This window comes from Pangasianodon hypophthalmus, chromosome 19 (assembly GCF_027358585.1).
Source record: "Pangasianodon hypophthalmus isolate fPanHyp1 chromosome 19, fPanHyp1.pri, whole genome shotgun sequence".
In the NCBI taxonomy this organism is placed as follows: Eukaryota; Metazoa; Chordata; class Actinopteri; order Siluriformes; family Pangasiidae; genus Pangasianodon; species Pangasianodon hypophthalmus.
This window is the reverse complement of record NC_069728.1, coordinates 14,467,704-14,481,392: the sequence shown is the minus strand read 5'-3', so window position 1 is coordinate 14,481,392 and position 13,689 is coordinate 14,467,704. Positions and strand designations below refer to the sequence as shown.

Sequence of the window (13,689 nt, the reverse complement as noted above, 5' to 3'; positions counted from 1 at the left end):
TTTCAAGCAATGTTGGCAGAGAAGAGCACCATGAAGGATTAAATACATGGCAGACAGAAGGATCACTCTAACAATTCTGACTGAAGAATAATTTTTTATATTGTGGTATATCTTTTTTAAAAATTGCAGTGCTATCATGATAATAATATCATAAACTGATAAATGACTAGGTAATTATCATGATATGAAAGTTTTTATCTCGGTACATACACACTATTGAGACTTTAAGGCAATGAGGTGCTAATAGAGTGTAAATCAGACTAAACAGTCCAGTATGACTGCGGCTGAGCTCTTTTAAAGTGAACTTGACTCTGCAGCGGAGGGCAGCTCGGCTCTGTGGTTACTTCATGCTGCTCCCAATGGGCTTCACAGTAAATGAACAAAGAGGATAGTGGGTAAGGAATCGACCCGCTGAATACTGCCTGCTTGCAATCAGAGTATGAGCATGTGTGTAAGGTAAAGGCTGATTTCATTTTAGGGCACTGGATTCATTAAGTAGTCTCAAATTAAGGAAATACAATACAGAGCTAGAGCTCATTTCTACTAGAAGATGGTTTACATATACCTACATGTATTTATTGTGGGATAGCTATTGTGTTTTCTGTATTGATGGCTCATTCGTAACCGTATCTTTTAATTGCTATTGATGCTGGGAGGTACGTGTGTGTGTTTGCTACTCCTGTCAGAACATAATCCAACATGTAGCGTGTGTGGGTGTGTGTGAGGCTGTACTCCCCTTCTCCACTCCAGCTAAATGGCTACCAGATGTGGTGGCTCCACGTGGCCTCGATAAGGCAGAGGGAGCCAGGGACTCCTCCATTTCTCATCCAGAGTGACTCTTTAGCTGATCATGTGGCCTGGCAAAAGCTTACACCTTGGCTGATTGACCAAAAACCAGAATTTCTGGACTGAGTGAAGATTTTGGTACATTATAGTATAGTAAAGTATAGTATAGTACAGTATAGTATAGTATAGTACTTACTATGTACATAGAGCAATACATTTTATTGACTCTAGAAATAAGAGAAAACAAATAGAATATTATTCTTTTTTAAATTTACATCCTAACAAGAACCTGCAGATGAACAGATAAAGTATAATTATATAAATGGTATAAATATATGGTGTTTTTTGGTTGTATATACGCAGTATGATATTTGTTTATTTCTATATTCCTGTATTTTAAGTGGTATAGTTAAATATAGCCAAAACTGCATCATATGATTTTTTTTGTTGTTATTGTTGTATTAAATAACATTTTAATAGACCTATTTTCTGTTCATCTATATTTTTATCATTATTCTTAGATTTAAAAATGTACAGAATGCATCCCAGTGTGTAGTATAACAACATGAAATTAAATTTTGATTCTAAATGTTACCACTATTTTCTTTATTTTCCAGCTTTTCGTGCACTTTTAAACAGATAATAATCTGATCTTTCTGTTAATTGAGACCCATCAGTGGTTTGCATCTTGTGGTAAACTATTTGAGGCCATGTTGGTATATTTTTCTCTTTATGGTAGACTTCCTACATATGGAGTGTTTTTGATCTGGTTTTCCTTCATGATTTTTTATCAACAACTACTGTGTTTAGTCATTCTCTGCCAGGTCTTTTTTTCTATTGGAAATCTCACCAGCTCATTTTTACATATTTCACTTGGACACAGCTAATATTTTGTCCATGATTCTGTTTATCTTTTTTAAAGGCTTACAGAGAGTTGCAAAAAGCAGTGTACAGGGCATGAAATGACAATTTCTAGGTAAACAGACTGGCTGCAACCAAGCAGGTCATATCCAAATTCAATCTCAGAACACAGCACTTGTTACGACCACAGTGGACTGTTGAGAAGTGGGGAAAAGTTGCCTGGTCAGATAAATCCAAGTTCTTTTTGCATCGTGCTGATGGATGGATTGGAAGAAAATCTGAATTCATTCCCTCATGGCTAGAGTATACCATTTGGATTGACAATATCATATATATAAACTATATAACAGAAATAGTCAAATAGTGAAAAAGCCTTGCATTTGATTCACTGTATCTCTGAAACTTTGGTGCAGTGCTCTCAGAACCCCAACTGAATTGCACGGTTTGCCCAAAGCTTTCAGGGATTCAGTGTTTAGTGATGCAGAAAGTGTTTAAAGGCCTCTATAAAACATGATTTAATTTAGGAAAATTGCTCTGCAGCAAAATTAGATTCAGTCATGAAGGCATAGTCTGATGAGAAACACTAGCCTATACACAGTACTCTATTCAACATAAACACCATGCAGCAAACAAATCAGGATATTATGCACCAAATTAGACTTAGAGAAATGTAACACAACCATCATCTATTTGAAAAGGTAGAGATAAGAGTGTTAAATTAAGCATCAGTGCTCACGGTGCTGTGTATTTTTATTTCATACAGACAATTTACATTTATACTTTTGAGACAAACAAAATTGGCATTGCAGAAAAACTACAGCCGTCATCGCTAGCCTGTCAGGTGCTCAGTTATCTGGTACATGCTTCTCCACTTCTCTTCCACGGTGGATGATGGGATAGTCTAGGGGAAAAAGTGTGCTTCATACTTCTTTTGCTCAGCAAATACAATCCATCATTCTTACTGACTCTTCTTACTGTACTGCTTTTGTTCGTTTTTCTCAGGAGAAACATACAAGAATAGTAGAGAAGTGTGCAGTGTAAGACAGTTTCTGCATTACAGTGGAGAAGCGATGGGTTTTGATGGGTTTTTTCGGCTCTCAGTTTAGTCCAAGCTCAGTGAATCCAGCAACAGGGAGCGGTGCCGTGCCTTTCCTCCTTCTCTTCATCATGACTCCTTTCTCCTCCTCCGGCTGAGCCAGACGACTGGGACGCAGCAGGGACAAGAACTGGAACCTGTGACCCATCTTCTCCGGATCAGTCAGCATGCTGTAGCCGTGAACGAGCTGAGCTCGGGTGGAGGAGTCATTACAGCTTCTCAACAGGACCTGAGTGAAACCACCACATGACACACATTAAACCTACATTAAAGCAGGTAGTGCTGAATTTCTGTTTAAATACTGTTTGTTATTTATGTATGTATTTATGTATTTGAAGGCAAAAAACACATTTGAGTGTTCTACTTTTGGTCACTGAAACCTTAACACCATTGTGTAGTAAAAATGTGTTACATAGGAGATGCTTTATCCTAAATTATATATTGAAAATATGGAACAAAGATTAAAAAAAAGAATGTGTCACATAACTAATGAAAGTACATGTAATTTCCAAGAGGAACTTATTGAAGTCACACTTTTTCAATGGCTGAATATCAAATGGAGTTGTGTTTTATTCAATATCTTTATATTAGTGATCCTGACTCCTTCTGCTCTCCGGACCTGTGTGATCCATCCTGATGCCCTACTGCTGAGGATGGCCTCACACGGACAGCCTAAAGTCACCTGAGATTACTGTGGATGGTTCCACTTAGAAACCATGAAGATGCTTTTGGACTTCAACTGATATGAACAGTTTTGCTACAAAGGCTTAGGACTACCGTTGCTAGGATTGCAAATTCCCACGAACAGTTCTGCACTCAAGTCTCCATCAGTGAACAGTTTGATAACTTCAACAAAATAGACTTCATGTGAAAACTATAATGAATTTTCATGGTTACACAATGGTACTTTTTGACCATATGGCATACAGTTATAGAAGGGAATTATATATAATTGTACTATCGGGTGTCACCCAGATGAGGATGGCTTCCATTTTGAGTCTGGTTCCTCTGAAGGTGTCTTCCTCATTTCATCTCAGGGAGTTTTCCCTTGCCACCGTTGCCTCTGGCTTGCTTATTAGGGATAAATTCATAAATTTAAAATTTATAATCTAAGTTTATATATTTCTGTAAAGCTCCATTGTGACAGCGTCCATTGTTAAAAGTGCTATACAAATAAATTGAATTGATTATTATGTGAACATACAGTATATAGTGAATAGGAAGTCATTTGGGATTCAGCTTGTGTGTTTAAGGAGTTTAAATATTATAATAATAATAATAATAATAATAATGATAATAATAAATCTTGAGTAGCTTACGAAATGTACAGTTGAGGGTGGGGCAGGATGGCAGGGTGGGGCAGGAAGACTCACTGAATAGACGTTGATTTTCACAGCTCTAGCTCCAATTGTAAAAATAGTCTATAATTAATGTTTCACTGCATAAAATAGTGCAACTTTCAGTTAATCCTGTCAGACCAGTGTTCACCTGGTCTAACAGGATTAACTGAATCTTCATGGTTTCAGCTAGTGAAATTAAATCAGAAATGACAAGTGATGGATCAGAGTTAAGTGAGCTGCTGAAAGTAAATAAAGGATATTTCAAGGAAATTTTAAGCAGTTCTAATGGCTATACAAGGCTTACTGAAGGACTTTAATAAGTTTTCAGGCAGAATGACACTGAAAAGCAGATAAGTGAACGAGTGGACAATGTAGACAAACTCTAAGCTACCACTCGAGAAACAAGCACAAAATCTTTTGAGTTATTCATGTTCAACTGCAGTTTTTAAAGAATTTTGGCAGCTGTAATGTTGAATAAGTCTATGATGGTATTCAAGTCATCCAGAAGTGAGTTAAAGTGACTGGTCCAGTAGTTCTGCTGGTGTGTATTACTTAGAGGAAGCGTATGACATAATTAATGTATAAAACATAATGGAGTGTGATGTGTGTGATAGTTCTTCCTGACCTGCAAGCGTGTGTCAATACCCATGTTCTTGAGAAAGGATCTCTGTGTGATGGGTCCAAAGCAGACCACTGCATCTCCAGCCATCTTCCTCAGATAACTAAAGTCAACGTCTGCGGTCAGGTCTGCGCTGCCCGGAGCCTCCAGCACGTCATGCAGTTTGTGTCCTCTAAAACCCTTCAAAGGAAAAAAAAAGTCTTAGGGTATGTTTAAAGGGAATTATTGGCATCCATCAGAAAACACATATGCCTCATATGTGTTGCTGGTACGTAGTAGGAGTGTTTGTGAGCAGATCATATTAGGTGAAATATATGTGTTTTGTGCTATCTACACACACACACACAGTGATGGTGTGCAGAGCTGAGGCTTTCCATGCACTGCACTTACAGATTTATAGAGCTGGATCATACAACTCTGAATGCGCACTGACAACTGTTAAATTAGTTTCTGTTTTCCAAAGAACTGTGTAAAGTTACGCTAAATTACTCCTACAGAAACATGCACAGCCTTTGTCTGCTGGTTTGAGAGGCAGATGGACTGAATTAGGCTCATCGATTACACCCAAGGACATTTGACCCCAGGTTTCTAATGTCACAGGGCAAAGGGTGGGTGTGGCCTCAACTGACTAAACCACAGGTCCAAACTGAATGAACTATTCATTAGCAGGAAACTCACTCTGAATGTGTCCGTCTTCGTTCCATTGTGACCGTAGTCTGCGATCAGTGCTGCACCCCCGTCCTCTGAGACCCGATTAGCCAGCTTCTGAACAATGACTCCGGCTTCTGCACAAACCTCCACGTGCTGCCGCTGCTCATCCGCCTGTGCAACGATGTACAAATGTGAAATGAAGGAAACTGGAAACATGACGGAACAACTTGAAGAAAGTGAAGAGAAATTACTTGTAAGGATATTAAAAACAGGATCACTGGTATCTTTAATAGCCTTAACCAAGTGCGAATAACATGAAATGAGATTAAAACAACAATCAGTGATATTACACCACAAAGTATCTGACTGAATTTTTTTTTTTTTTTTTTAAATAAATCGTTGGGGCATCAGAGAGCAGCAATGTGAAATTAATCTGTGATCATAAATTAGTAACTTGGTGTGGAACATGTCTAAATATTTATAAAACTCTATATAAGACAGATTTAAATGTTGAATGCAAGCTAGCTAAATCCTTATATCTCTGTTGCCTAGCAACAATGTTTTCACAAGCCCTGAATGAGACTTATGTTAAGCGCACCCATATTTCAGGAACAGTATAAATTTAGAACTTTTGAATCTTAATTTGCCATGTCCATTAGAAGTTTGGTTATGTGATCAATGCTGTGTGTAATTAGAGTGTAATTTTCATTGTATGGAGTCTTTTCTTAGTCATTTAAAACATATCTGAGGGAAATGTTAATATCCCTGATAGTATTGTGTGAGAGCAAGCTAGCTAAATCCTCTTTTATTAGCTAGCTTATATCTTCCTGTTGACTCGTAACAAATGTTCTCACAACCCATGAAAGGCAAGTATGTTGAACGCAGCAATATTGTACCAACAGTTAGTTTTAATTTAGAACTTTTAAATCTCTGTTAAAGATGTCATGATAAGAAAATACAACATATACCTGCCAGCCAATCAGAACGTTCCATAGCCATGGTACATTTTGCGACATGGCCAACTCCTAAATTAAAACTTAGAATGAAAAGAGCTGAGAGCGAATTCCACATTCAAAGAGCACCAGTACTGCATGAGGTCAGATTTGGCATCCAAACTCCTGTTGTTAAACCACGAGGCATGACTTTAAAGCAGGCATGCACACATGATGTAAGCCTCTGGCAGGCTACACACACACTGCCAACTCAAACACTTCTCTGATGTAGGACTCATATGAGTGCCTCAAATATAAACCAGATGTTGCATAGTCTGATTCCATGAGAAAAATATCTGTATTTTTCAAACCTTTTAGCGTAACTGACAGGCTGATGCTCTACCCTGCCTTTTGCTCAGACACTACTGGGGATCGTGCAACTCTTGTAAATCTCCACAAAGTAATGGGAAGGCATTTAGAAGGCAGGATATGGAGAGTTAATGGCAAGAGAGAAAAGACTGGATGTTGTTGTGCCATGAAACCTTAAAGGAAAATGAGATATAAAGATTTGTCATGCATGAAGTACTAATGAGCTTTTAAAGTTTGAGTACTTACTTGTATGAGTGTAGTAGATGCGAGAGTAGGAGCAGGAAACACCACAAATCTGAGCTTATCGGGTTTCTCAGGGTCGATATCAATCATCACCTCTCTCCAACCCTTCTCCGTTTTCTTTTATTAATAAAACAAAAAGAACACTTCTATAATCATATATAAATGACTACATAACACCAATTTCAGTATAAACAAAGGACTGCAGCAGATAAACCTATAGGCACCATCATTTCCTTCTCTGAAGCTGGGTTCATTTAGTGATTAATTGATTTACTTCTTTCCTGTGATCTTAGACAACTGTAGCCTGATGAATGATTTCTTTTTACTGGCATAGAATCACAACAATAAGCATAAATAAGGACATATTTCGTGTAAATCAGATGTAGATTAGAGTAAATTGGGGAGTGGCGTATGTACATGATATGTAAATAAGGCACTAAAGGGCGGGGCTTGTGTACACACAACTTAAACCGATTCTTCATTTGGACTCAAATCACAGATCGTTTTGATGTCTTAGACAGTTTCATGAATCAGATACAGATTCAATCAAATCTGCTCAGTCTGTGCTTGTTCTACACAACGATGATGAATAAGGGACAATATATCACATCAAAACACTCTACAGATATCATTATTTATTGTTTTTTTTGTTTTTTGAAATATATTTTGCATACATATCTGCCTCCAAGGCTGAGATACACACCCCTCCCTAATGTTTACCTGAAACTTGTGAATGGGCAGAGCATCGAAAAACTCGTGAGCCAAGAATATACTGAAGCCTGTTGGAAATAATAACAATAAATAACACATTTTATTAGTTACAGAACCACAGAATGGTTTCAGTCAGAGCTTAAAATGAACTTCGTAGCTTCCCAGCTCCAGTGTGTACTTTTCCAACCATATGCTTCTTAAATGTATAAAATGTACCTTTTTTGTAGCTAGAGCAAACATGCAACATTTTGTTTTTGCTATTTATTTTAAGTGTTAAATCAGACATTAAATACCCATAAGTCTGCTGTATTCATAAAAACAGACGATAGCTTATAACGCTTTTTATCTTTTTATTTCTAGATTTCAGACAGTATTGACAAAAAACACCTTTGTATTCCAGTATGTTATACCTCTTTTCTATTCACCACAACTGCAACAAATGTGTGATTACCCCTCAAAACATTTCCTTGGATTGAGAAAAGAACTATAAAAAACTGTTTAGTCCAAATATAATGAAAGTCTAAAAGGCAGTTGTTCAATTCCGCCATTAAACTGCAAAACACAAATTCATAACTACAACCATTAAACGCGAGAAAGTCTTTTAAAAAGTGAACTTTTAAACACTGGAGCAATACAGTAAGAAGTTCTTTATGTTTCTTTGACTGTCAAGATGTTTTTTATGGAGTTGATGTGCCAACACACCCCACACCTAACCACAAACTCTTAAAAATATACTCCCTTCTCTGAAAGGACACACTATACACATTAAAATCTTCATTTTTATGAAAATAAAAATACTGCAGTTTTCTGGGTGCCCTTAGACTTCCATTTTCAGTTCCTTTCTTTGTACAGGGGAAATGACCATCTCACTGACACACACACACACACATACACACACACACACACACACACATACACACACACACATACACACACACACATACATACACACACACACATACACACACTTCAAATGTAGTGAATAAAAATCAGGATGGAAAAACACTTTAATATTGATGCATGAATCTAGCACACACCTCTTGGAATGTCGTCTATCCTCCGGTACCATGAGACAGGAACGCCAGTGTGTGTGGTGCCATTGCGGTACACAGACTCTTCGTCACTCACACACACCTGAGTGTTTTCTCCTGCCAGACAGTGAGCCTGGACCTCGCTTAGCTTTGGGCTCACCTCCACCAGGTGAACAGACACTGACGCTCCACACAGAGCTGACTGCAACTGACCGAAGACCTGCACCAGAGACACACACACACACACACACACACACACACACAGAGTTTAATGATGGAAAAAAGACTGTGATCTGAATAATCATGAGGAAGTCACATGTCACATGATTACAGCCACTACATTACAATCCCAGTGTAGAAAACATGACATGGTTGGAAATGAGAGGATGTCCTTGGCAACCAAATTTAAGCAATCGGCAACCGTTTCGTGGCCTCTGGTTCCCCTGACAGCAACCATTTTCCCTCTTTTTCTTTACATATGCAAAAATAATTCAAACAAGAAATTTCATCTGACTACAATCAAAATATAACGTGCTGCATTAGTCAACAGTGTGTCTGTGCACAACATAATCCACAAAAAATTCACCAAAGCATCACGGTATACAGTAATCACATAAAATCTGGCTACTAAAAAGAGCCTATACTCCTGGACAAAAAAAAAATGGCAAAATAGTAAGCTGTTAATGGTCTTAACAACAAATCATTGGTCAGAAAATGAATAAGATTTAAACAAACAGATAAAGGAAGTTAGCATGAGATAGCTTTTCCCTTTGATTTCTTTAAATGTTTAAGCCTTGTGGCCTTTGATGAACTGCATCTGGTGTGATAGATAACCAAATAATGACTAATCTGTTAAGAAAAAAAAATCCCAGATGATATTTTTGGGAAGTTTGTACACCCACTATGTGATAGTTTGAATTTTACATCAAACATTTGAAAACATTATCATGATTTTACCTTTGCGTACAAGAAAACTACATAAGTGAATTTCCCTGTTTCTAGCTTTTCCCCAAACACACAGGTCACTGCAGACGTAAATGAGTAAATGGTGGCACAGGAGCTCTCAGGAGTGCATTTGTTTCATTCTTGCTCATATTCTGACCAATGATTTGCTGTTTAGACCATTAAAAGATTAATATTTTCCGTTTTGGGCTTGGCCCATTTTTTTGCCCAGGAGTGTAGGGTGTAAAAGACACAACACACAACTTCCTTTTTCTCTACACTTCAAGGCTCCTTGTTACAGGGCAGGACAGCTAGCCTCTTCCCTTCACACGTTTGTCCATGTCAAAAATCAGCAGCAGCCATTTTTAATGAACATCTCAGACTTTTCATTGGTTCTGTGTCAAAGGCTGGTACTGAAGAACTTCTGCTGCAAAAGCCTTCTCTGAGCTCTACAAGCTGAAGCCGAACTGCTTTGGGGTTTCATTTACATTAAGTTAGGCATTTATATCATTCATTCATTCATTAATCTTCAATTCTACAATATGATTTAATAAGCATCATGCAAATTAAAATTGAATCTCAAAATATTTTGAATTCTCCTCATCTGTGAATAATTCATCCATCCAGCCATTCTCTGTACCGCTTATCCTACACAGGGTCGTGGGGAGCCTGGAGCTTATCCCAGAGAACTCTGGGCACAAGGCAGGGAACACCCTGGACGAAGTGGCAACCCATCCCAGGGCACAATCACACACATTCACACACTACAGACAATTTAGAGATACCAATCAGCCTACAGCATGTCTTTGGACTGGGGGAGGAAACTGGAATACCCAGAGGAAACCCCTGAAGCAAGGGGAGAATACGCAATCTCTGTGCACACAGGGCAGAGGCGGAATCGAACCCCCAACCTCAGTGGTGCGAGGCAAATGTGCTAAGTCACCATGCCCCCATCTGTGAATAATGTGGTAATGAAAACATCTGATGCATGGATAAAGAAACCAGCAAATTGCTCAATAGTGCCCTCTACTGTTCAGTGAACCCTGACCTCTAAAAAAAAAAAAAAAAAAAAGAAAAGAAAAGAAAAGAAGGTTCCTTCTGGGTTGTTAAGGCTTCTAGGCATCCTAATTGGATTTTACATAGAACACTGAAAAGGAAACCCTCTCTTATAGGGTTCTACATACAAAATGTAAGGGTTCGACTCAAACATGGAACCTTTTCTTTAGATTATAAGTTCTGGTTAGCGATGAGTGTGAATTCTTTGTGAATGATTCCTTTAGATGAATCAGGCAAATCGACTCACAGAATGCTAAATGCATGTATGTATCCAGGAAGTAGTTCAATCGATCCCTCAGTGTTTCTGGGATAAACTCAGCATCTAGCACACCCCTGACCAGGATAAATCACTTACCTAAGACACATGAATGAGCCTTATTGAACAGTGATTGGTTCATTTCATCGGTTTCTACGGATACCAGTCGGGACCTCTGAGGAACTCAGACGTGCTTGACTTAAATTCAGTGTTTAATAAAAACTGTTGATGCAGATAACGATGGAGATGTGATGCTTCAGGAATGTATATAACTTTCCAACCATCACGTTAGTTTCAATTTTCTGTACCGCTTATCCTACATAGCCTGGAGCCTATCCCAGGGGCCTTGGGCCACAAGGCCAGGGACCCATTCACACACTACAGACAATTTAGAGACACCAGTCAGCCAACAACGCCTCTCTTTGGACTAAGGGAGGAAACCGGAGCACCCCGAGAAAACCCCCGAAGGGGAGAACATGCAAATTCCACACACATAGTGCGGAGGTGGGAATCGAAACCCCAACCCCAGAGGTGCGAGACGAATGTGCTAACCACTAAGCCACCGTGTCCCCATAGCTTGCCAGATATACGAGTTAAATACAGATGGTTAAAGAGCATGCAGTGTTTTACCCTCAGGATGTCACTGGTCAAGGAACCTCGTCCTGGTCCGAGTTCTACAAGCTGAAATGTTTTGGGTTTTCCTGCAGCCATCCACTCGCTTACACACCAGATACCAAGCAACTACAGAGAGAGAGAGAGAGAGAGAGAGAGAGAGAGAGAGAGAGAGAGAGAGAAAATGAGAGTGTTCATTTCCCTAAATGTAGTCAATCCACCAAGTCTTGTTTGGTGTTGGATGCTGGAGTCCTCTTTGGTTTTACACTGAAGCTACGACACTGATGTATGTAATAAAATAATAAGTGAGGAAGTCTGCCTCTCCAAAAGCTTTTCCATATACTGTATATTTGCTTCAAACACCACACAGTACAGTTGTACAGTGATGTGATGTATACACACAGGTGATGTGGTTTAGGACACATCCTTGAACAAATCATGTGACATCATCAGAAGTATTGATGTTTCTCAAACTGCCTCTCAAAGTATGAATGTGGAATTGTATCAGAAATATAAACATTATATGGATGATAAATTTGTTCCCTTTGAACATATAAATACAAAAATAGTTCATTTAAAAAAACAATGATATTACATTACTTAACAATGGACTTTGAAGCAAGTATAACTTTTATTACTAAAAGCAGAAAACAGAAAAGAGTCATGGCTACATCTGGAGTAAAAGAAAAACTCTAAATCAGTTTTTTTCTCCAAATTGTTCCATTAACGTGCATTTCTGAATTTCTAAGAACATTAGAATCAGACATGAGAAGTAAATCACAAACCTCTCCAAAAATCTGGCTTATTTCTGGTGATGTGATAAAATCTCCATCAGCTCCCAGCATGTCATTCTTTACATAATATCCCTATTGAGAAGGAACACAAACATTAATTATGTAAGGAATAAAACATGACATGGCATACTGTTACAGAAAAAAAATAACTTCTTACTTTTTATCCATTTACAGTTACATTTAATGAAACGTCCATGAGACAAGTTAGTTCCTGTTATGACTTACATTATAACAGCTATAAACAGTTGCTCCCTCACCAGCTTCTCTTTATTTCCCTCTCTCTTAAAGTTAAGACAAAAAACACAGCTTGGAGAAACTGTAAATAGCGAAGTCCTCTATCCCGAAGACTGCCCTGAAAACTTCACCATAGCCATCATACATTTTTCGTTGTTAAATAACATGTTTTTGATCTGTTTATTTTTAGCCACAGATGTAGAATGTCCTCTAAACAAGTCCCTGTGATTGAGTTTGTACTACAGAAACAGTTATTAGAATGAGTGCACCTGAGATATAGTGAAATATAGGCTGCAGAACTCAGAGCTGTTGTTATAGGAAATGAATGAGTGTCTTCTGACCACTCAAGAGGACTGTAGTTTAAAATGCAACAGAATTCTGTGAATGAAGCAGAGATGGCACAGATTTGCAGTAAACGTGATGAAGCGAGACGCAGACAGGTACCGAGACTGGGTTAGTGAGGACTTCACGCATGTACTCAGCCACCGTGATGGGACCTGTGGCTGTAATTTTGGACACCAGATGCCTCAGCATGGAGGGGTTAGGAGCCTGTTTCTCTGACGAAGAGCTGGAACAGCTTCGGCTCAGCATCCTCGTCCACTGTGCTGGAACATATTTTATGTTATTGTGGATGGTGAATGGTAACACACACTCACACTCAGTAACTCTAATGTAACAGATCAAGACTATGTATTATTATTATTACTACTGGTAATAATAAAGTTATGGCAGCTCACTCTGCACTCTTTGCATACTGTAAATGGAAAATAATGGGCATAATGGGTATAAATACCCTCTTACCATTCAGTGATGGGGCAAGAAAGCGCACTGATGTCCTGCTAATGCTGATCATCTTCTGAATTGTCTCCATTTCTTTGGTAAATAAATTTAGCACACAGTATCACTGATCAATTAACACTAAGATTAAACAACCCCAGTCTTTACAGTTGTTTTTAATAGACCTGATATAATAAAAGTCGATTTAATTAAAACTAATGATTCTTCTGCCATTGTTTCGCAGGAATAATAACAGTTATCTTTTTAATTACAGCTAACCTTTTTGTTTATATCTCATTTCAAAGTTAATTTCAAGTCAGCATGTTACCGGAATGTCAGAATACTACTCTAATACGCATGCGCACTTCTGTGATCCTGA

At 38.3% G+C, this 13,689-nt stretch overlaps 1 protein-coding gene across 1 annotated transcript; it reads right to left on the bottom strand.

Moving 5' to 3' along the window:
- Positions 1 to 2,379: 2,379 nt before the first annotated feature.
- Positions 2,380 to 13,662, bottom strand: ndufaf7 (NADH:ubiquinone oxidoreductase complex assembly factor 7). The gene is made up of 10 exons (XM_034313442.2): positions 13,335 to 13,662; positions 12,978 to 13,138; positions 12,291 to 12,371; positions 11,524 to 11,634; positions 8,646 to 8,859; positions 7,618 to 7,676; positions 6,901 to 7,014; positions 5,381 to 5,524; positions 4,709 to 4,882; positions 2,380 to 2,972 (listed from the first exon to the last, which is right to left on the bottom strand). The coding sequence occupies exons 1-10, from the start codon at positions 13,402 to 13,404 to the stop codon at positions 2,745 to 2,747; spliced, it is 1,356 nt and encodes a 451-aa protein (XP_034169333.2). The 5' UTR covers positions 13,405 to 13,662; the 3' UTR covers positions 2,380 to 2,744.
- Positions 13,663 to 13,689: the final 27 nt, after the last annotated feature.

Bases quoted from the DNA above. Each gene is read 5' to 3' on its own strand.
- ndufaf7 (XM_034313442.2), bottom strand. From the start codon at position 13,404: ATGGAGACAATTCAGAAGATGATCAGCATTAGCAGGACATCAGTGCGC. The intron at 7,677-8,645 runs GTGTGTGCTAGA...TATTTCCAACAG, and splicing joins GATAGACGACATTCCAAGAG to GCTTCAGTATATTCTTGGCT. The intron at 7,015-7,617 runs GTAAACATTAGG...TATTAATAAAAG, and splicing joins TGCCCATTCACAAGTTTCAG to AAAACGGAGAAGGGTTGGAG.